The sequence below is a fragment of the Alligator mississippiensis genome, chromosome 2 (genome assembly GCF_030867095.1).
Source record: "Alligator mississippiensis isolate rAllMis1 chromosome 2, rAllMis1, whole genome shotgun sequence".
In the NCBI taxonomy this organism is placed as follows: Eukaryota; Metazoa; Chordata; order Crocodylia; family Alligatoridae; genus Alligator; species Alligator mississippiensis.
Window position 1 is genome coordinate 301,013,838 of NC_081825.1, and position 24,009 is coordinate 301,037,846.

General features: G+C 44.7%; 2 protein-coding genes across 5 annotated transcripts in view; one reads left to right on the forward strand and one right to left on the reverse strand.

Annotated features, from left to right (window-relative positions):
* Positions 1 to 1,216: 1,216 nt before the first annotated feature.
* KLHL28 (kelch like family member 28) lies at positions 1,217 to 21,133 on the reverse strand. Its single transcript, XM_006264090.4, has 5 exons — positions 21,027 to 21,133; positions 14,613 to 15,511; positions 9,390 to 9,833; positions 6,424 to 6,632; positions 1,217 to 5,715 (listed from the first exon to the last, which is right to left on the reverse strand). Exons 1-5 carry the CDS (start codon positions 21,033 to 21,035, stop codon positions 5,552 to 5,554), a joined length of 1,725 nt encoding a protein of 574 aa, XP_006264152.1. The 5' UTR covers positions 21,036 to 21,133; the 3' UTR covers positions 1,217 to 5,551.
* A 202-nt stretch (positions 21,134 to 21,335) lies between these two features.
* Positions 21,336 to 24,009, forward strand: part of TOGARAM1 (TOG array regulator of axonemal microtubules 1) — a 55,606-nt gene continuing 52,932 nt past the window's right edge. For 2 of the 4 annotated variants that reach the window (XM_019495883.2, XM_059723417.1), the window contains exon 1: positions 21,336 to 22,594. In XM_019495883.2, the coding sequence (XP_019351428.2) occupies positions 21,392 to 22,594 (1,203 nt within the window). In that variant the 5' untranslated portion in view covers positions 21,336 to 21,391. The remainder of the gene's footprint in view (positions 22,595 to 24,009) is intronic. The other 2 variants (XM_059723416.1, XM_059723418.1) reach the window with 1 other exon arrangement.

The window sequence follows — 24,009 nt, forward strand, 5'->3', positions numbered from 1 at the left end:
CTTGTATAACTCTTGATGGAGCCAGAACAGGTTTTGTTTAACGAAGGTCGATGGAGTTCCTGGGTCACGCTAGGGAACGTCGTTGCTGCATTTGTCCCCAGTCCTACTTGTCTGTCTCATACTTAACCCCTGGTTGTAGAACAGACAGTGCATGGACAGCTGGCCTGTGCCACTGCCTGTGCACTACCCGTGCAGAACTGGAGCCTTGGACTATAAAGCTTCCCAGGGCAGACTGTCTTATTCTGCACAAGTAAGTTTGGATGTTTTGGGGCCTCAAGCTGCTGCTGTATTGGTATGCAATTGAAACTCCAGGAGTGGCCTCCTGCAGAGAAGAGTCTATGTGAGAACTGAGAGTTGGCTAACACTTAAAGTAAAGTGGCTTCTAGAGAGAGTATAGTGCTTCGTATATGGCTGAGAGTTTGGAGTGCAAAGTGCCCAGCCGTGTACAGGTGGAAGCATGATGGAGAATGTTTTGCCCACAGCATCTGTCGATATACTAAGATGCAGAACTCTTCCTCAAACCAGGCTTTGATTTCTACTGTTTTACTGATTCTGCCCAGTTTTAACTCTGAGTCAGGAGGACAGAGGGGAGATGACACCTACCCTGTTCTGCCAGAGGGCTTCCTCCTGTACATCTTGTAAAGCAGGGGTGACAAAAGTATGGCCTGCAGGCTGGATTCAGCCCATAGAACTGGTTTATGTGGGCTGCTGAGAATTTGGGAGCCTTAAGGGACATAACCATGGGGCTGGCGCTCAAATATAGACCTACTGTGGTCCAGCTGCAGCCTGGGCAGGACCCCTGCAGTCCTCTACCGTGTGTTGTTCCAGATGCTTTATCACAGTGTGTTAAAATACAGGAAGGGATTTCTCTCTCTGGAGGAAATGCTAATTTTAAAGCATTTCAACTGAGAAGATAAATACAAGCACAAAAATCTTGTTTCGCAACTGAGCAAATGCATGGGGGCAGTGAAGGTTATGATTAAGTGTGGTCTGAGAGGCTCAGCTGAAATACGTTTTCAAAAGAAACCGAAACAACAACAGATCAGGGAGCAGATTTTAGGAGAGATTTTTCCTCTCAGGTCTTATCCAAGATGCAATTATAAATTCTTAGATGAAAGCAAGAATCACATTTCTTAGAGTAACAGATGACATGGGTGCCAGCAGATCCAGAAGATTAAAACCACACTGCATTTGCATTCACCATCCAGCCAAAATGTAAAAATAATTTTTTTCCTCCAGATTTATTTAGTAAAACATTTCACATTAAATGAAATACCGTTACAATAATAATAGTTACAGAGCATTATCACAATAGCCAACATGTATCGAGAACACTAGTAAAGAACAAGAATGCACGTTCTTCAGAAGATTTTTTTCCGGTAACTCAAATGCCACTGCTGTAAACAACAAAAACAAAACACTGTTGCTAAAAAGGTGTACACGGAAAACACTGTACATACACAAGTTACATTTATCTGATGCTCTCAGACCAAAGCACTCTGCACATGTCTGAGTACAGCACAGTACTCTGAACAATGGGTCAAAATCCCACTAAAAATTAAAATTCTCCTTGGGTTAAAGTTCAGCACAGCGCATAAGGCAAAAATATAGGAATTATCATCCAGTTCTTTGCGTTTCAATTAAGCAGAAGGAATTTAAGGCAAACTTGGAAATTTTTGCATTGTTTCATATAATGAATCGGGACTTACAGATGGCAAATTCACAAAAGCAACACTTAACTACCTCCAATAAAACAGTTAGCTATTTGTAACATCAGAAATGTATACTGGACGTCTGTCCCTTCAGAGATTCAAGCTGGATTTTCTAAAGGCAAAACATTTCTCATAGAAATGACTCAGGAAAGTTGCATATGATTATCTTATTAAATATCTTCTACAAAATTTGAGTGAAAATCCAGTAGCTTTATGCACATACAAACTTACACCTATTTTAAAGTGCTTTAAAAATTGAGTGATTAAGAAATAGAACTGGATGATAATTTAAAACTGTATGACATCTCATTTGAAGGTCTAACCTTTTAGACTGCAAGACAGACATTACAGGCTGCAATACGTTTATTCTACTGTAAGTACTAAACTGATTGTTGTGTTCAATTTTCCTAAAACTGAGCACTTCAGTGAACAGGGAAACAAGCACCCCAAACAGAGAATGCATGTGGCATGATTTATTAGATTACACCGTCTCTAAAGGTGCACGTACACCTTTCTGATTGTTCTGCATCTTACATAGATCCATTTCTCTCTAAACAGTTCTTCATCTAGAAACAGCAAGTGTCTTTTATTAAGCATTCCTTTTTGCGTTCTTAACAGCAAGCTTGCATACTAAAAGATTGCTTATGTTAGTACCCTAAATTTAGCACTAGGCTGTGTTACACTCTATGACACTGGGGCTAAGTCTATAAAGCCTAATTTAATATTGCTGTTGCCTACAAGGCCGTGTCCAGATGGGCATGGACGTTTGTTTCCCTTGGGACAGGTAGCGGGTGACACACAAGTAGCTTTTGTGCTGCTGCTACCTGTCACTAAGAAATGCCTGTGCCACGCATGCTTTAGTGCACGGCACATTACCCCAGGTAGGGTGGGGTAGGGGAGGGCTGGTGTTAGCAACTCTGCGGGCTCCAGCCATCTCACCTGGGGTCCTGGGGGAGCTGCAGCAGTGGCAGGAAACCGGAGTGTGGCTCTGGCTGGCCAAGCTCCGGTTTTGGGCAGTGTGCAATACTGCCACATGTACCACCCTGCTTTTTTCGGCAGGATTTCCCGGGGTCAAAAAACAACCCCATGCCACAAGGTAGCATCACAGGGAATGCCTGCATGTGCGGTGTGTGGCGTGTGCGTGCGTCTGGATGCGGCCACACAGGGAATAATGTATTTCGCATCTTTAATGTACTTTCAGATTGACAAATGAAAGGTGCAATGTAGAGATTGAATAACCATTCACATGTCTCTGTGGAGTATGAATTGTTTTAAATTTACTGATGGCAAACCCACTTTTCTGTACCTTGGTTCCACTTTTACTGGTACAAGTTTTGTTTGCTAATGATTCAAAGCAGACTCTTGCCTCCTCATTCAGGAAGCTCTGCTGTGATCAAACTCCTCAAAAAAATATTCCATACTGAATTATAAAGAAACAAGTCTAACACCTTTAATGCATAAGCTCATCTATTAAATAAAGAATAATTTCAGACTGTTTTGAACATCCTTATCTCCTTGTGTAGGCTGGGGTAGGATATTCCTTAATTCATAAATCAATGGCATTTCTGCAAAATTGTAACTAGCAAACAAAATAGTATGTGTAAACATTCAACTTGGGTATTCACCTGAATAGGAATGAAAAGGCAATCTATTCAACAGACTAAAAAATATTTCTGTTGTGGCCAGTTCCTAAAAACTACTTTTCTCCACACAAACATGCAACATACAGCAATGCAGCTACTTGTGTCTAATAACAGATTCATAGAAATCAATGATGCTATTATTGCTATGCAACTAGAATAAATCAATGGGTCACTTAAATAAGCAGCGTAGAAAATTCTTAATTTGTCAATTTTATTTGCTTACAAGTCCTGCTGAATTCTACTGAGTCTGAAGAATATTGGCAGGATTTCATAAATGTGTGCAAACATTTGTAAAGTAGGATTAATGTTCTTATGGTTAAAGACACAGTTCTCTTGTTATTTAAATCTGAATGTTAGTTTATGGAAGAACAAGGATAACTGCAGTTTGCCTGGCTGCAATTAGTTTTTACAGGAACTCAGAATAAATTAAGTATGCCCAGAAACCTCACATTATGTATTTATAAATAAATGGCTTTTTGAAAAACAACTTTTTCAAGCATTATTGCACTTTCAAAAGTAATAGCCTATGGGTTTTCAGAGAGTGAGGGGAAAACAGACACTGGATTATTATGCTGAAATGGGTGAGTGATAATCCCAGGAGCAAAAAAACTTGTTTAGTACCAGAACTGGCAAATACAAGTGTCAACACTGGCATTTCGCAATAACATGATTCCTTGCTTAAATCAGAAAAACCTTTAGTAAAACATGCTATAACAACCTAAAATCAGATTTATTCAGTCCCCCGTTTTAAACAGCACAAACCGCTCTTGAACCATCAGCACAAAAATGTAACTAAATTTAGGGCTGTCACTGAAGCAGACCTCTTTAGTTCTGGCTCATCACAGGAACAGACCTTCTATACGTTACACAGGATACATGCATAGTATTAAACACTATGCCCAGTGCTTTCCATTCAAACACCATTTATTTTAAAGGCAAGACTTGTGAGGCAGAAGTGCCCTCTTAATATTCAATCCATATTAAGAAATGTTATGAAAATAGGAACATTAAACTAGCTCTTCTGAAAAAAGTAGCAAGTGTAGAGTACATTAAGAGAGTTATTGTTGACATTTCTCATAGGCACAAATGAATCAAGCAGATAAGAAACAAAAACTTTGGGGCAATCAAAACGTAATCATGCTTTAGGCATACAGCACTAAATTGGTAACAGCCTTATTGTAAAATCCTACGTTAGCACCATTTTTATATCTGAACACTCTGAATAAGCAATCATATATTCCTAAAAAAATAAAAGTGATAAGGAATATGGACATAAATATATCAGGACAAAGGACAGAATGGGTAAGTCTCTTAAATATTTACACCCATGCTGTGAACTCTGTTGTGCTATTCGAGAAAACCAAGAGACACTGTTAATGAATTAACTATTTAAAATTTTCTTTGCGTTACATAATTACAAAAAACACAGCAGACCAGGTGAGTAATTTAGCCTAGCATTCGTCTGTCCACAGCAAAAAGATGGAGGAAGGGGGTTAAAAAGTTAGTTGTTTTCTTTCTGACAGATTCAAAAATATAATAAAAGGCATTAAATTTGCCTTGTAAATGTATTAAGTAGTCACCAATTACTATTCCCAGCCCCAAACCCATTAAGCAGGTAACAAAGGTGAGTGTACAGGCAACATTTTATGGCATTTATTATTTACAAACCTTGAGATACAGAAACAAGGCAGCCCTTTAGTTACTGTTCATAAAAAAATTGTGAAGCACTGGCATTTCTCAATATGAAGACACAGCCAGACAAGTATCAAATAGTCCAATCATACAACACACTCAAATTGCTCTCATTCCTAGCACAGTAAACTGCATGTTTCATAGTAGGACGGAGGAAGAGGTAAAAGCTCTAAACACAGGGAAAGGATTAGATGCACAACAGATTCTCTAACCTAGCCTAGAGGCATGTACAGTCCTCCTTTTATCAAGACTAGCTATTTCAGGCCAGCCCGAGGATGCAGTCCATGCCCCAGTCAGCAGCAAGTCTTCCATCCATGTTGCTTTATGAAAATAACAACAACCAACGCCAACTTCTGGAAGAAAACACATCCAGCGCCATTCCAATCAAGTTTCACCCCGTCCCTCCGACTCCAGAAAATGCAGCTTATGGTCTCCCATTGATGGCCATCTTTTCAGGCAGGTTAAGTTCCATCTTCACATTAGGTCTGCAAGAGCATTAAGTTTTCAAAGTGCAGTCAAACCAAAATTGCATCGACAATACATCATACCAGCAGAGTCCAGCCACGAATCTGAGATAGGGTCATATTTCTGTACGGTGTTCAGATAGGATGACCCTGAGTGACCTCCGACTACATACAGGTAGTTATCAATGACAGCTGCACCAACTCCTGTTAAAGAGGGGGAAAAATGCAAAATTGTTAAGTACCAAACCAAATGATGTTTTTGTTACTAATCAATGTGAAATGAGGTTAAAAAGGACCGGACGTGAATGAAAATCTGCGGGTTGTGGCTCCTATGCTCCTTTCTTGAGTCATTCTCCCATGCAGCAAAACATGAGCCATCTTTCCCGGCTCACCCTGTCAGGCAGGTAGGCGAACCATCTACGCTAGTGCAAGCAACGTGGGCTTTAGCCCCCTTACCAACCTAGGGGCACTCTTTCCATATTTAGCTCCAGATATCAGAGGTAACAAACCATTTTTGAGATGTTGCCTTTACTCATGTTATGCAAGTTGATCACCTGCAGAATGACTTTTGTTTTTACTCCCCAGCTGCTCCCCACCAATTTAAGCTGGGCCACCTGTGAACGAGGTATTATTCAAAATTCAATGAAAGTGGGAGAACTGGGTCTTTCAGGAGGTTGAGAGAGAGATAGATGAGAAATACTGCACCACTGAATTCACAGAGACATTAATTAGTTCTTTCGTACAGTACATTTCAGGGACATTTGACCTAATTTAAGGAAGAAGGACAATGCCCTGAAGGTCACGTCCTTTAGCCTTAAATTTTTCAAACCTATATTAGGACAAATGAAAGTTTAGTATCTGTAAGACATGGGGATTAACTCTTGGTATTCTCAGAGTTTCATACGTCCCTACCTGTTCTGGGTTCCTTCATGGATCTACACACTGTCCACTGGTTTTGATGAGGGTCGTATCTTTCAATGCTTGACACGTGGGACACACCATTGTGTCCACCTACTACAAAAATGAAGCCCAGCATGACGCCAACACCAAAGTTTATTCTTTTATCAGCCATTGAAGCTACCGTGTCCCACGAGTCTTTACTCGGATCATAACGTTCCATGCTGCAGATACAAACAAACAACTTGTAAGTCTCGGGTTTTAATGACATTTGTTTGTACCGAGGTTTTATACCACAAGAGACTTGGCTGCATTTCGTCTGGGATTTCTAGCCTACTTCTGCGATGAGACAAATTTCATCTCTAACAGAGTATGAGGTTTGGGGCTCTCTCAAGGATAAGCGGTAGCATAAGTAAAATTCCCCCCCCGAATTTGCCTGCCAGCAAAATATCACACAACTCTGCAGCGCAATTAATCCAAGAAGCCTGTCAGGTGGACCATTCCTCCTGGCCAGGCCCAGTTTGAAAAAAAACTAATAGAAAAAACTGTGGAGACACTGTTCTTCGGAATATTAACAGAGTGGCTAAAGCCTCCGTTCACTGAACTGTAACTGGAGATAGATACCAATCACTTCAGAATAACTTTGAAATTACTAAACCCCAGAAGCCATGAGTCTCCCTGACAAGAGCAGCACAGATGGTCAGCGTCATTAACACAGTGCTGGCATACAGCCATTGCTTGCTAGATGTGCAGCTCCCATAGCACTGGGGAAGGGAAAAGGGAACAGGAAATTCAGATGCACGAGTGGAGGCGGCAAGGAATTTACTGACACATTCAGCTTATTCTGCCTTCTGGGGCTTATGAGAGCCCAGTAACCATGTCATATTCCTTATGAATAGCCAGTGAGAACAAAATTACTCAATACAAAAAGGAATTTAAAAAAGTAAATAAAAAGAATGGTTTCCGTATGTGTGTGGACAAAAGGAAGGTCTGTTTGAGATACGAATGCAGGAGAAGAACAAGACTGTCCAGGCTGTTAAACATTAAACTTCTATTATGATTTTTTTCCCCTTAAATTTACCATCGATTTAATAGCACCCTTTCACAATGCTTCAGTGCTAAACGTGAGACTTACCTCACTAAATGGGTAACAGAACTCACCTTTAAAGAGACTCATGCATTCACCTACTGAAAAGCATCTCCTTCCTCACAACCATGGGCCTGTTTCTTTCCTTGTGCAAAGCGCTTGTCTATGCCAGGAAATTACTACAAAGCTTAGACTGGAATTTACAGCATAGTCCCTAGTTCATACTAGTGCCCTAGGTATATACTCTTATTCTACACCAAGAGTGACTTTGTGCTACTTAGCTTAGACCTCTTTAGAAGTCGATTAAATTAAGCCGGACAAAGACATGATTACTGCAAAATAAAGATTTCCACAGGGAGACAGTGTAGAAGAGCTGCTGCGCAATAATCATACCAGGCTATTACTCCATGGAGAAAAGCCTTGAATGAGTGGCAAACACTTTGATGTCTTATTTTTCATAGCATATTAAGTCATTTTAACCAGTATCACAGTTCACACATTTAAAAGGGAAGAGATTTGAATAACACTGCAGTAAAGTCCTTGGTCAAAACAATTTCCTTCTCAATTAGCAATCAGTCTCTCATGATTTAGCATTCTCCTCCTAGGTGACAATTTTGCTGAGGTTTGCTACTTGGGGATGATTTCCTTGTTTTGTATCACAACTACATGTCTGTAGCGTTTTTAAAAAATATATTGTAGAGCATTTTATTTTATACTTCATGTGCTGTACGAGTACAGCAAAGAAGGAATTCTATATTTTTAAATATCCAATGTTTTATCTAGGTGTCAAACAAAAACATTTCTCTTTCAAATGTTCTCTATTCTTACACTAATTATCCACTTGTTTATACTGAGGCCCCTTCACACAGTTTGCCTTTTGAACAGATGCATCCATTTGTTCTACCGCAGTGGTGTCAAACTCACCTGTGTTCCCAGGCCATATCTGGGCCCCAAGGACCCTTGCAGGTCAGATCCGGCAGTGGCAGTGGTGGGGCAAGCAATGGTAGTTGGTAAATAGTTGTCATTTACCGCCTTACACTGCCAACATGCGCATCCCACAGGGCTCTGTAGCTGGGAATCTGGTATCAGGCCTTGTCCCTGCTTGTCCCACCCACAAATTCCTGGCCCCTCATGGAGCTTGGTGGGCAAGATGAAATGGCTCCACAGGCTGCATCTGGTTTGCAGGCTGTAAGTTTGACACCCCTGTTCTACTGCTGTTGTTAACAAGTGAAGGTTGGTGCAAACACACAAGTGCTACGCTGTACCCTGCAGCCCTGATCCTGTAACCAGATCCACATGGACTGAGTCTGGCAACTGAATTGAGCTCCACTGACTTGAAAGACTTGTCTTCTTTCATGTCTCTGCCTGCTTGGGACCACTGCTGAAGAAATACCACTCATCTACCTGTATAGTGACTATCCTTAAACCAGAGTTTAGAGTTTACTATGAACTTACGGTTTCAAACATGGCCAATCCATCCATGTCAAAACAGTAAGATGACTGACATGCATAAAAACTAGGTATATGCCAGAGTATGATTTTTTTTTTTAAACACACACCTTCAAATTTATCAACAGGTGAGGCAAACTACATCATTTATTTTCTTTGAAGGGGGGTGTGAGTGTGTATACAAGTCCATTTTCTTAGCTCAAATAATTCAGGAAACTGTTGCATAGAGATTCCCCAACTAAATGCTCAGGTGGATATTACAGAACAAAATTTAATGAGGCCCACTGTGGATTACCAATGATCTTGCTGAGACTGTGTGCGCATGCGTGTGTGCGCGCACGCACACTATGACTGCTGATCACAGGACTAATAATGGTCACGGCTGATTTTATAAGTAGAATTCTGGTGTTCTACACACTTCTTACGCACCTCAAAAGGTACGTACCTGTTCATGTGGGCAGGACCATAGCCACCAATGGCATATATCATTCCATCCAAGACAGCTGCAGCAAAACAACTTCTTGTTTTGTTCATTGGTGCAACTGGCTGCCATTCCTTAACCTTTGGAATGTATTTCTCTACTGACTGTAAATACGTCTGCCCATCGTAGCCACCCAAGGCATACAGTTCTCCTGCTAGAACGACTACTCCAAGAGTACTGCGGCTCTCATTCATTCTTTCGAGAGACGTCCAGGTATTTGTATCAGGATCCCAGCATTCCACTGAATTTTCATGTTTTCGGTAATTGATGCCTTGACACACATGGGTTGCAATCCCTCCTACCACATATACTTTCTGGTCTAAGACACATATTCCAAATTCATAGCGGGGAATGCTTAGAGGTGCTAGACCAATCCAGGAGTCATTCTGGGGAAAATACATTTCAACACTGGAGAGGAAATAAAAAACAGCAGATTAAATGAGTGCATAGTATGCTGAAACTTTACTAAATATCATCCGTCATTAAAAATAAGTATTATTTTGGTCAAGATTAAATGTTATGTTTCTCTCACAAGCCTAATGCTCTTTCTGTTTGACTGGGTTTCAAGTGCTACTAATCAAGTTCACCTAATTGCCAATTAGGAACACAGCCTCACTGTGTTTGACAGTAGTACACAGTCCCTGCTGCAAAATGCTTACTGTCCAAACAGACAAGCCAGACACAGAGCAGAAAATGAATGCAAAGGCAGAATGAACAGCGCAATGGTAGCATGTCATGAAAATACTACAATTTGTTGTGGGGGTTGATTTAGTTGAGGGATATGCCAAAAGGAAAGCTCAATGGAAATGAAGGCAGGATAAAAGGGAAGAGAGTAAGAGGGGCAGATGTATATAAACCATACATGAAAGATTTGACAAGTGCGATTGTGAAACTTCCTTTTAAAAATAAACCTATTTAGAATGAAAATAGTAAATGATGACAAATATGTTCAGGCTTAATTTATTTAGGTAGTTTAAGTGTAATGTTAAGCAGTCATGCTTGCTGCTAGCACTATGAAGAAATCCAGCCATCGATGTGATGAAAGTTATTGATCAAGGATCTGGAACCACAGCTCACTAAAGAGCTAAACCACATTTTGAAAGCAGTAGCCTCTTCCGAAAATTAAGTGAGATTATTTTCTTGTTTCAGTTGTTTCAAGTAGTTTATAGGAACATAAGAAGTGTCAGACTGGGTCAGACCAATGGTTCATCTAGCCCAGTGTCCTGCCTGAGACAGTGGCAGAAGTGGATGCTATACAGGAGGGGTGTCAAACTCATTTGGCCTGATGAGTGGCATGGAGCTGATCCACAGGCCAGCTGAGGCCTATGAACCCTCCTTCTACTGCCTGATCCAGCACAGGTGGCACCAAGTCAGGCCAGTTCAGGATGCCAACTCCCTGAGGCGTTGCAGCCTGGAACCCAGCCCTAGTAGGCAGCATGGGCGGTACCCCAGGGAGCAGCACAGCATGGTACTCAGCCCCAGCAGGTTGCCCTGCTCATTGCCAGTCCTGGCTGCACTGCTCATGCTGCTCACTGGGGCGTATGGAGCACAGCCTAGAACTGGTCCCAGCAAGTGGTGCAGCTCAGGACCCAGCCCAAACAAGCACTGCAAGTTCTAGGTCTGGCACAGAAGCGGCAGCACCCGGGGGTTGGATAACAGGGCTCTACAGGCCAAATCTGGCCCACAGGTTTTATGTCTGACACTCCTGCTATACAGGGAGAATACCAAAATGGACAGCTCTAGAGTGATCTATCCCCTATTCAATACTTCAAAGCTACTCTGGGAAACTCAGGGCCAGTTCTTGACCCCAAATAGACCTCAGCGTACTCAGGTAGATTTCCCCGGACCTTTGTTTCCAGGACAGCTACAGAGAATAAGCATCTAGCATCCTACATCTCAGAAAGAACACAAACAAAAAGGTTCAAATCAAGAGGCTGATAAAGATACAACAGCAAACATTCAGCTTTGCTATTCTCTGCAGGAGAAAGCATTCAATGCTGTAGAGCGGCACAGTGGCAATTTCAATTACCTACTCCTGGATGAGATTTGTCCTTACTCTTCCCCTCATCCCTTCATCTTGAATAGATGTGGGAGCAGGGTAAGCTTTGTATATCATGACACAATGTTTAAAGTCCTTGATTTTAAACTGCAGCAGAAGAGAGGCAAATACAAATAAAAACTAAATAAAGCATACTCCCTGTTACAGAACATTTACTAAATGTTCAAGTGTAATAGAAACCCATTGATTTCTACAAGTATTAGGAAAGGCTTTTTTTCTTTTTCTTTTAAAGAAGCGGATATCACTGGGACTTTGCAAAACAGCCCCAGATTATTAAGAAGAGACGTATGTTTGACACTCCTGCTGTACAAGGAGAACCAGATAGCTCTAGAGCAGGGGAGGGCATTTATTTTGGGCAGAGGGCCACTTACTGAGTTTTGGCAAGCCATTGAGGGCTGCATGACAGGCAGCCCAGGGCAGATTAATATTAATTTTCTAAAATTTTTAGGGGCCCTGTGGGCCAGATAGAGTGGCCTGGCAGGCTGCATTTGGCCCCCAGGCCACATTTTGCCCACCCCTGCTCTAGAGTGACCACTTCACTATTCAACACCCTCCTTGGACTGAACAGAAAATTACTATGAAACATTAAATATCTTAATTTTTTAAAACCAAAAATCTTACTATTCCTAGCTTTACAACTCTGTATTCTGCTGTTTTGAATTTATCACTCTGATAAAAGAAAACTAAGTTTTATTCAATCAAATGTGGCAAAATTAAGAAAATCCTAATGAGAACACATGTAGAATGTGTCTACACATGAAATAAACTCTGGTGCATATTGTGCCTACTGCTCCCAGATGCCAGGTTTACACACGTGCCCGGGACTGCAATGCATTGAGCTGGGTTGGAGCAGTTAAAGGCCCAATCCTTGTGGCTCACTGCTGATGCTGGGTGCACATGCACCTCTGGGTGGATGGCAGGGAAGGGGCTGGGGTCTGCGCTGCCACAACAAGGATCGGGCCCCTCTTTGCTCCCCTGCCGCCCACCCCTGGCATGCCAACATCTTATAAGTTGAGGTTGGGGTGTTAATTGGCACTCTGCCCAAAAATGTTGCCGACCCCTGATCTAAACACTTCTGCTTCAACAAAACAACACGAGTAGTTCAGCCTAGAGTAGTGTAAGATTCTTTTACACTATTAACAAGGGCATGCTGTCAACCTCAAAAAAACTATTTATCTGACTATTTTAATTCAGTGCTACAAATAGTACTAAACAATAAGAGGATCAGGGAAAAGAAAAGGTTTTTTTTTCTATTTATACAGATTTTGTGCATCAGACAGACACACCCCTAAAAAGTGCAACAGAGATTCTGATTATTAGGAGTCTATTCTCAGAGTGACCTGGGACAACCTCTTTGCTACCTAATGTGTGGCATGAAAGAGAATGAAAGGGGGAGGGAAAAGGAATTATTTGTTTGCTTCCTCAGCTGAGGACAGAAAACCTTGATTAATGGCTATAAGGGCTGTAGTGTTGATAAAGTTGTAAGCGATCACTAAAAGATGATACTGGTATTCATGTTCCCTACCTGGCGCACAGCTGAGCACACCCGTCTTCCCTTAAGCTAAAAAATGATAAGAGCTGGTGGCCCTGCATTATCTTCCGCACTCCTTCCCACCAGTATCCTTTGGCTCAATCTAGCTTTGTGACTTGAAGCCTGTTTGGTGTATACAGAATTTTTAGATTTCAGTGTCATGCCTCTAATAAGCTGTACTGACACGAGCATGACAGGATCCAGCACATTGCAAGGTTTACAATACTCTCAATTCTTCTTGAATTTTCACAGAGACACCAAATGCCACTGCTCTGATCTCTGAACTATCCCGCTACCAAACTAAAGTTCCTTCTCTGTAATTTGGAGACAATAAAAGTCCTAGTGTGAAGGATTCCACTGAAGCAAGTTTTATTCTCCCCACTTAATCAAGGCCGATGCTGGAGGAGGGTAGAGAAAGCACTTCAAGGACATCCCTGAGGCCAACTTGGGAAAAAAAAAAAGCAAAATTAACATCAACTTGTGGAAGACCATTGCCCAGGGCTGCCCCAAATGGAAGAAGTCTGCTGCAAGAATCTCAGTACTTTGAAACCTTACACTGACAACAGGAGTTGGAAAAGCAGAAGTGCCAGAAACAGCACATCACAGACTGAATCAAGAACTCAAAACCACCCACCCCGCATGAAAACAGGGGCCTGAGTTGCAACAGTCTCTTGATCCCAGATCAGCCTCGTTAGCCATCTTTGGACCCACAGATAAGACAACTATGGGAGACAATCATCCTCCCCAATGATGATGATTAAGAGTCCTAAATTTAAATTCTCCACTTAATTCTCTGAACTTGACAAGACTCCTTATTACAGTATTCTCTAACCTCATTCCCAGAGGCAACAAAACTTTTTTGCCAACAGAGCACAAGCATGAAGACTTTCAGCCTCAATGGTTTTAAGATAATAAAACCTGGAGTCTTTAGCAGAGAATATAAACCTATGTTATAATCAAAAACTTGAGTCAGTCTTATTCATACATTTCTTGTATAGAATTGTAAGTCAAAATTTTCTTCATGAGATAAAGTAGTGGGGTACAAAAGCCTGCCCCTAGGTGACATTTCTACAGTTCTGGCAACCTAGGGAGGCAACCAGAAGGAAAATAAAAGCAATATTGTTGTGAAAACCCAGAAAAGAAATCCAGGTAAAAACAGAGTGAGAATAGTCATGTTACTAACAAATGTTATGTTTGTCTTTAGCATGCGTGCTAAAGCAGGTGTGCACTAACATGGTGCTCCACCTTTGTTAATGAACTAACTACACTGCTTCAGATACTGGTTTCATAGAAGTAGGGTCGTAGGGGACCTGAGCAGATCATCTAGTCTGACCCCCTGCCCTGGACAGGAATGAATACAGGGCTCTTATGACCCCTACTAAGTTTAAGCTCAAATGACCCCAGCTAAGAACTAGCTAACTAGAATTAGCTCGGGTGGGTGTCTGTTTGGTACTACATTGTACAGTAAAGACATAGCCTCAGTTACACAAACACAGCAGTTCCCAACATAAAGTCTGTTTCAACTCTGATCAGGAAGGTTACATTCAGGCATGCCTGCTAGTGTCACTCAAACAGTTTAAATTTTACTGCTCCTTACCTCTCCAAGCACGCAAACAGTCCAGCTTTTCCTCCTACAGCACAAAGAACTTTAGGAGCACAACGAGGCCTTGTCATCAGCACAGTCTGATGGGAAAGTCTGTGTTCAGGCATGAAATGGTATTTCAGGGCTTCATTTAGTAGATGTTTACAAGTATGGTCATCTCGAATAAGATGGTTTGCTTCATACAATCTAGTAAGAAACTTAACACTCAGTAGTGGTAATCGGACAGAGTGCAGAAGCTGCGCTAAGTATTTCTGCCGCTCCTGCACATCGTACTTGATCCAAGATTCTAGTGCATAAAAGACCGTCTCTTCTGTGACAACATTCAAACAGTCATTGGAAACAATTTCATCTAATTCAGAATGTGTCAGCTCAAAAAACTCTTCAGTCTGACAAACATCTTCAAAGTTTTGACAAATGTATTTGTTAGCAGCCAAATAGAGGTCATGGCAGCCATACGTCTCTGCAAAACGAGAAATCCCAATGCAATTGCCAGGATCAAGCTGGCTTTCAAGAAATGTGCAGCATTCCTTCAGTACAAGTTTGATCTGGAGAAGATTTGCAGCTGGAAGAAGCGACTCAACAGTGTCCTGCGAGATGAATACAGTTCCCGTGTACGCATACTCAACTATGGCCTGCAGTGCTGCCTCATCGATGCACTGGAACTCGACCTCAGAGTTCTCCTTCTCTGAAAGATTTCCAGTGAACATGGCTTTGAAATATGGGCTGATGCTGGCAAGCACCACTTTGTGGGCATGGATCTTGACATCGCCAACTCTCAGGATAATGTCACAGAGCTCGTGATGTTGGCGAAGAAGATTCAAGCCCTGCAAAAGCTGTTCAGAATGCAAGTGGGTTAAGTTGGCAAGCATGTAGGCTGGAGACGACTGGTCCATCTGTGACAAACAAAATTTTAAATGCATTATTAAAGCTTTTATTTTAAGGGTCTCAATGACTTACTCAATTATTTAAAACATAACATTAAAAAAACCAACCCATTTTTCATAATTTATGCTGTTACTTTAATGGGCGTATTGTATTCAACTGAAGAACATCAACCAAGACTATTTTGTTTTCGACTTCTCTTGATCTAGCAAAATGCTTTTCTTAGGCGAGTTAAAATCAGAGACATTCTTATTAAATACTTGTTCCTTAAAAAGTATCTCTTTATAAAATCTGAAATTTGTGCCCAAAATACCTGATAATATCTTTAAAACAAAATCCTGTCTCAAAAATATCCTTGGGAGTACAGCAGTTGGAATTAAATAATGTAGAGACCATGCTGATTTCAGAAAGTATGAACACAAGGTAACAACAAACAGCACAATGTCAGCTTGATGCATAACTGCCCTAGTTTAAAGAAACCTGCTTACAACTTCTATGTGAAGGCTTCAAGCTGTGGGTCAAGGATCCATGCTGATAATGCTCTTTAATGAATAGGGAGCAGAACTTGAGAACACAATTACTACATACACATGTCCTTGGAGGGCCATTAACTCTTCAAAACTGAAGATTCACTGTGAGGTTCAAATTTTCCTCCTTCCTTTCAGGATTACTTTGCAGGGGAGATTCATCAATTATTTAGGTTTAGAGAGGGCAATGAAGAATAAAAGTACTTAGGTATTACAACAACAAATCACAATAGTTTAAAAAAAAAGTTAGGTTGCTTGCTTAGTTCTGGAAACTTATTTCAAATTATTGTTATGATAGAAATATAAAAGCTCATAAATAATATTCTTCTTCTGGTACAACTATATTCTTTATAGCTACTTAAAAATACAGGCACTTCAATCTCTTTTTTGAGTGGAATTCTTTTTTGTAATTATTTGTAGTACGTAGACCAGAGTCAGCTCTTTTGCATACTATTTAATTGTAGCTGAATTATTAAATTTGTGGGGGGGAAGTGTCAAGATCCTGGAAACTGAGGCGACAGAGTTCTTTCAACAAAGGACACTGCGCCCATATGATATATGAAATAAAAATGTATCGGCTTCTCATTTGTTTAACTGACTATAATGAACTGCACAAATTCACTTCCTCCAACCTATTATTAAAAAAAAAGTTAGATTCTGTATTCAGTCACATTCTCTTCACCACTTTTATACGTCCTTAATTGACACCTAATTTGCAGAGTGGTATATCTGCAAAGTACTGGATCTGGAAGGAGACAATCACCTGCCAGAACCTAAATATAGATTATCATCATAACTGACAAAGAGGTGAAGAGTTACAAGCGCAGTAAAAATACTCTTCTATTGGAAAATGCACAAGTTCATGCCTTTCCTTTTATAGCCTTGTCAGCTCTCTCTTGCCTAGAAAAAAGGAAAAATACCTTTCCCCAGACTTCTGCAAAAATAAGATTGTAATAAGATTGTAAGAGTACGCGTGGCAGCAACTAAATGTTGATTTTGCAGTATACAAGATGTTAGGGATGGAAATGAGCAGCTAAACTGCTTTTCTCACATTATTGCTTTTGAATGTGTCTTTGATTTGATTCAGTGTTGTTTTTTATTAATACAGAAGAGTAAGTGGATTCATGAAGAGCATGTTGAAAGAAGAGACAGTTGTCAGAGCCCAGAAACAGATCCTGCAAACACCTGTGCATGGAGTTTGAAACCTTCAAAATTAAATGCGTGTTTACCAGTTATAACCAAAACAGTCTCTACCACATGAACAACAGTGCACAAAAATGTGTAGTCACAGCCCATGCACACATGGGCTTGTCATACCATCAGTCATGAAATCTGGAAATAGGCACATTCAGCAACTTCAGAGATATGCCTCATACCTTGGATTTACCTAAGCGTTACTGTTCCTATAATTTACAATCTAAAGATTAACTACATGTTCCTATAAACCACATAAATGAATCATTGAGTCCTAGCTCTTGTGATAACTTAGTATGATAAAAAACTAGTGTCAGAACTAAAGCACAATAGTAGCAATACAATTATTGTTAAAAAAACGCAGGGGTTATTCTGATAAGTTTGTTCTAAACTCATTTAATATAGAATATCACCTTTTCATGAGTGACATTATGTAATACCTCAGTAATCAAAGGAGTAGGTTTAAAACCTAAGAAAAGGAAGTTCCTTTCCACACCATGTGTAATCAACTTGTAGGACTTGCTGCCACTAGATGTTGTAGAGGCTAGGGGTGCACCGATAAATATTTTTTTGGCCAATTATTAACCAGCCCTATCAGCTGAAACCGATCCAATAGTTGACACACAGCTTGGACAGCAGCGTCCTACTGGTAAGTCTGCAGGGAGTAAGAGGCATGGGGCAGATCGAGGCCCCCCACAGTAAGGGAGGGAATGGGGCTGGGGCAGGTGCTGCCCAGCTGGTGTCAGGGCAGGATGTGGAACAGAGCTGCAGGTGGCTTGTCCGGGTGCGTGTTCACACCCCCAGGGGAGGCATAAGGGGTATGTACCCCCCGGATTTGTGCATGGGTGAGGGCAGACTGCCTGCTTCAGGGTCAGGGCCTGCGCTACCCTCTTCCAGGGTGGGGGCGGGGGGCTGGGCCAGGGCTACGTTTGGGGCAGGAAGGCGGGACGGGCGGTGGCAGTACTGGGAGGTGGGGCTACAGGTAGGTTACGGCAACCCCAAAATTCGCCATAGTCCACTCTCCCAGTGCCACTACTGCCTGTTCCGAGTGCAACCCCCACTCAGGAAGAGGCCAGTGCAGCACCTGACCCTGAGCATGCAACAGGCAGCCCCCATCCCTCCCCCACTCCCCAAGCCGCCCCTAGCTCCCTCTCAAGCCCTGCCACACTGTGGTTGGGCAGTGCCTGCCTCTGCCTCAGCACCACCCCACTCTCTCCCTCACTGCAGGGGCCTCGATTTGCACCCCTCACATCCCCTCCCCCCCACAGACTTACTGGCGAGATGCTGCTCTCCAAGCTGCTGGGCTGCATTCCCGGCTGTGTTCATGCTGCGGCTGCGCGCATGCACAAAGCATTTATTGGTGACATTATCGGCTACATTGGCCAAAGAAAGCCAATTACCGATAACACCAATTTTCCTTTTATTGGTGCCAATACAATGTGGACCAATACATTGGTATAGCTATAGTAGAGGCCAACAATTTAATCAGGTTCAAAAGATAATTAGATAAATTCATGCAGGAATGAGAGTAGGGCTGCAACCTCCAGGAAGAGGAGAGGGGTGAAGGACAGATCATCGAATCCTTCAGCTGTCCAACTGAGATCAACCCTCAACTGGATGTACTTAAGTGCTTCACTGCATTTGGCTTTACATTTCTGGAGCAACAACAATGGTACCACCCGAAACATTACTTAGCTGTCCGCTACTAATCACCATGCCAAATTACCTACACCAAAAACTGTCACCCCTCATATTACTGTTTCACTGCATACACTACTTAATTTTCTTCCAGCTCTAATACAGATCACAACACACAAAAGGGAATATGCAGCAAATAAGCCACCATCTCAGGCAAGCTTCAGCTTACCGGTCACTCCCTAGAGATAAACAGCTCTGGGAAATATGCTAGAGCGATACCTATGGGGCCTTCAGAAACTACAGCTGTACAAATAATAAATAATTTTGCATTGCCATCCTTGTGCATCTTTAGATTTGTTGGAAGCAGACTAACGACCTGTTCCATGACTACCACAGGATGTTAAAGATGTGATTGCCTTGGTCACCTCCAGACACAGGTGACTGGTAGGGGAGGCATGCGTCTCCCCTGAGATTGGCCCCCAACTTGGTACCACTCAGGACAAGGCAGTTTTTTTGCTGCGCAGGCCGGTAGTGCGTAGGAGGAGGGCACTAAGCTGCAGCACAGAAATATAGGAGTGGATAGAGGACTTTTGGGCCGCCCCAGGGTACACCCACAAATTGTGCCCCCCCAGACTCAGGAGGCACCAGTCACACCTGCCTCCAGGGCTTGACTTTGGGATCATTCTTAAAAACAATGCTGAAGACCCGGCTACGGCAAAAGGTGCTGCTCTCTGCGAGGCAGCTGTAACTAACACGGTGATTCTCCAGCAGGCTCCTACAGCAACCTGGGGCACCTGGAGATGCCTTCGAGGATGCGGCAGGGTGCCACACAAGCATTAGCCTTATGAGGTTTGCAAACAGGATTCACAAGAGAAACCAAGAAACATCAAGTCAGAATCCAAAGTGTCCAAACCTGTGTTCAAGCTTATACAGGCAGTCCTCAGCTTACAACGTTTTGCGCTACAACGTTTATAAATTGAAGCCCTGTTTCAACTTTATGACATCAGGTTTGACTTTACAACGCTTGATCCGACGCCACGGTGGCGAACAAGTTCGCTGTGTCGCTCATCTCCCTGGAGAACATCTGTCCAAACCTCCTTGGACACTTTCTTTAAGAAGCAGACGAGACTCCAGAAAAACCTGCAGCCGAGACTCCTGAGACGACTCCAGCCAAGAGCCCGTCAAAAAGTCCAGCAAAGTCACCTCAAAGAAGTCCTTCCAAATCAATATGATTGTTACTTACAATATAAATACATTAACGTAGCTATATTACTCATCTATAATGGATTGAGTACAAAATTCTGGGGTATTTTTGGTGAAAATAAGGTATTGGGCCTTGGTTCATGAACCAGTCGCACAATTATAACATTGTTTCCTATGGAAAAAATCGGTTCCAAATTACAAAAACCGTTTCTTAAGTCGAAACATTGTGTCGCAAGTCCGAGGACTGCCTGTAAGTACATGCGGGTGCACCAGGAATCAGGCACCCCATGGGAAGACGAGGTCGAACAGTCACAAACCGCCGGAAAACCGTTTTAGACCAGATGTAAGGAAACGCTTCTTTACTGTCCGAGTCTCCAGAGTCCGGACCAGACTCCCCCCCCTCCCCCGGGAAGTGGTGCAAGCACCGACTCTGGACACTGGGATGCTCACCTGGCCCCGCGGGGTCCTCTGACCCCGCCGACGTCCTGCCCCTGGGGCAGGGGGGCCCTCGCAGCCCCAGCGTCCGTGAAATCGACGAAGCCGAACGCAGGGAAAGTCGTTTACTCCAGTGTTTCTCAACCCAAAAGCGAAGGGGCGGCAAACAATGCATTTTAAAAAGGGGATCTCCTTTCCAGGAGAAGGAGGTGGGGTGGCTTTCCCTTGGCAGGGGGAAGCTCTGCCAGACCCCCCCTCACGCTGAGGGGTCGGGGTCGGGAGCGAGGGGCGCTGGGCCTGGCCCGAAATCGGATGAGAAGTGCTGCTCCAGCCCGGCCCCTGCCCGAGGCAACCCCCCTCATACAGCCCATCCCACACGACCAGGCCCCGCGCAGGAGGCAGACCAAGTTCCCTCCATCCCGCCCCCCCCGCCGGGACGGGTCCGACTTCAGTGAACCAGGCCTCATGCGGGGCGGGTGAGGGGGGGGCAGAGCCGTACCCCCCCCGCGGGCGCCGGCTCCAGCCTCACCTGAGTCATGGGGGCGACACCGGAGCCCGCGGCGGCGGCGGCGGCGGCCTCAGGTGCCTCCTGTCAGCCAGGCAGCAACACAACAACGGCCCTGCGTCACTTCCGGCCCCGCCATCTCTTTCCCCCTCCTTCCCCGCTCCCAGCCGCCCCCGCGTCGTACGGGAAACTACTTCTCCCAGCAGGCCTCGCGCCGAGCCCGCGCCGCCATTCGGAACGCGCGCATGGTTCCGCCCTCCTCCCCCCCCTGCTTTCTGATTGGCGGGGCGCTCTTGGTCGCGGCCGCGCAGGCGCCGAGGCGAGGCGGTCCCTGGAGACGGCGATGCGTTACCCTCAGCGCCGCCGCCGCCGCCGCCTGACGGGCTCCCATGGCCGCCGCGCTCGCCCTCCACCTCCCCTTTCCCCCGCGGGCGGGCAGCATGGAGGGCAGTGAGCGCGGCGCGGCGGGGGACGCGCTGCTGCAGCGGCTGCTGGACGGCGCCGAGGCCGGCGAGAGGCGGCGCCTGGCCGCGGGCGGGGAGGGCGACGGCGCCCGCCTCAAGTTCGGCCTGGTGCCCGCCGAGCTGCACGGCCGCCTGCTGGACCACGACGACTACCGGCGGCGCGCGCAGGCCGTGGAGGAGCTGCGGCAGGTGCTGGCCGACGCGCCGGCCTCGGCGCTGGCCGTCGCGCCCGCCGCCGCCCTGCTGGGCCTCGTCAGCTTCCTCTACACGCTGCTGGACGACGCCAACTTCAAGGTGGTGCTGGGCGCCCTGCAGGTCTCGCACCTGCTGGCCCAGCGCCTGGGCGGCCGGGCCGAGGCGCTGCTGGGCCCGCTGGTGGCGGCGGCCGCCAAGGTGCTGGGCGACAACAAGCTGGCCATCCGGCAGGAGTACCAGCGCCTGCTGCTGCGCCTCATGAAGGCGGCGGGGCCGCAGCGGGTGCTGGCCCTGCTGCTGCAGCCCGAGCACTTGCACCACAAGAACTCCAAGGTGCGCGAGGAGGTGCTGAACGTCTGCATCGGGGCGCTGCTGGCCCACCCCGCCCGCGACTTCGACCTGCCGTGGCTGGCGGCCGGCTTGGCGCCCGCCCTGGTGGACGGCAAGCGCCGGGTGCGCCACGCCGCCCTGGAGGCCTTCGCCGTGCTGGCCTCGGCCATGGGGCCGGGCAACGCCGAGCTCCTCTTCAAGGCGGTGGACGCCGTGGAGCTGCAGGAGGACGGAGACGGCGTGATGAACGCCGTGCAGGCCCGGCTGGCCAGGAAGACCTTGCCCAAGCTGACGGAGCAGGGGTTCGTGGAGTACGCGGTGCCCCTGCCGTCCTCGGCCCACGGGCAGGGGTCCCACCTGCCCCCCGGCGCTGACACGGATTGGTTGTTGGCAGGCAACAGGACTCAGAGCGCGCACAGTTACTGTGGGGATTGCACGAGGGGGGAGGCGGTGCCGAACTCGGGCGCGCACAGCCCGTACGCTGATCAGGGGACGTGTCCCCGAAGAGTCTTAAGTGCAGGGAAAGGGAAAAACAAGCTGCCTTGGGAAAACGAGCATGCCGGCTCAGGAAACAAGGCGCCTCTTGTAAAGGGTGTTGAGCAGGTAGGTGCCCTCTTCGCTCACTTAACGAGGGGGGCGGTTATTTGTTTCCATGAAGGGCCTGGCGCGTCAGGGCACGAGAAATTAAATGAATGGCATTAGCAGTAAGATGCTTTTATTTCATAGATGAGAAAACTGACCCGAGGAAGTCGAGTGTGTTGCAGAAGGTCAAGTACAGTCTGTGGCAGACAGAGGAATGGGCGAAACCAGGTCCTCTGCGTCATGCCAAAAAAAAAAAAAAAGAAGTCAAACTTCGAACGTCTTTCTTCCAAGGGCAAAGAGTTGATATTAGGAGGAAACTTCCAGTTTCCTTCCATGTGAGAAGCAAGGGCCTTTCTGGTGATTTATGTGTTAAACAGTATAGTTATAAGAGAAGTTAGACAGGCTTTTATGTCTGAAAGCTTGTCTTGCCTCTCTCGCAACTGTACTGTTGATCCAATAAAAGCTATTGCCAAAAAACCCTCTGCTTCTCGTATTTCCTGGACCTTGATGACTACAGTTTCCTTCAAAGCACAGGAGCCTGTACATGTATAAGCTGTAAAGGGAATGTCTGAGATCCTCCGGTGGAAGGGAAATGGCTTTGGTTTTGGCTATGTACAGAGCTTGGGAGCGCTTCTCTAGCTTTTGCTTTTGACAGGGTGATGAACTGCAATATCACGCTAAATACTTGGGCTGGATCACTTGAATGGCATTTGGCTTGGAGTCTCCCTTTGTGGGAAAAGTTTAAGTCAAGGTTACACATTCTCAGTAACCCCAGCCTCAGTTTGACCACTCTTCATAGAGCCATCTCTGAGGGTGAGTTTAACCCCCATAAATTATTCTTGTCCAAGATCACTTCAGTCCCGTAATCTCTTACTAGATAACATTTTTTGTACACAACAGGAATATGGTGGGTGTTCTTGCAAACTGAGCCCTTCTGCTAAGACCTTATTAATTAAAAACAGGTTTGAGTGTCGCTTGTTCTCCAAACAAATAACGTCATCTTGATGGTTAGAAAATCTGAGTTTTTTTTAATTAAATAATTCTCTGAATCACAAGTCACACTTAGTTCTCAGTTATGTAAGTACTGCTTCTAAGGAAGCGCAGGTATCTAAACTCTCTACATTCTTATGCTTCTGTCCCCAATGCATGCCCTTCTGTCATGCTCCATTTGTATGGGCAGCATATGAGCAATGCACTGGGAGTGCTGCCTGTGCTGCTGTTGCTGCACTTAATTTAGCGCTTGTTCCCTGAAGACCTTGATGTTGTAGAAAGAATGACCACAGGACTTGGTTTGGTGATAAAGGCCCTGCCAAGTTAATTGCCTGTGAAGCATATCTGTGCTAATGTACATGACCAACAGGTTGCACGGTGTTGGCCCTGGAGGCTTGTGGGAAGGTGCAGGTACAACATGCATATAGCATCCCCGAGGCCAGCAG

Excerpts from the sequence above, each read along its gene's own strand:
- KLHL28 (XM_006264090.4), bottom strand. Across the intron at positions 9,834-14,612 it reads CTGTTTGCGTGCTTGGAGAG|TGTTGAAATGTATTTTCCCC; the intron begins GTAAGGAGCAGT and ends TTTCCTCTCCAG. Across the intron at positions 6,633-9,389 it reads GGTCCTGCCCACATGAACAG|CATGGAACGTTATGATCCGA; the intron begins GTACGTACCTTT and ends TTGTATCTGCAG.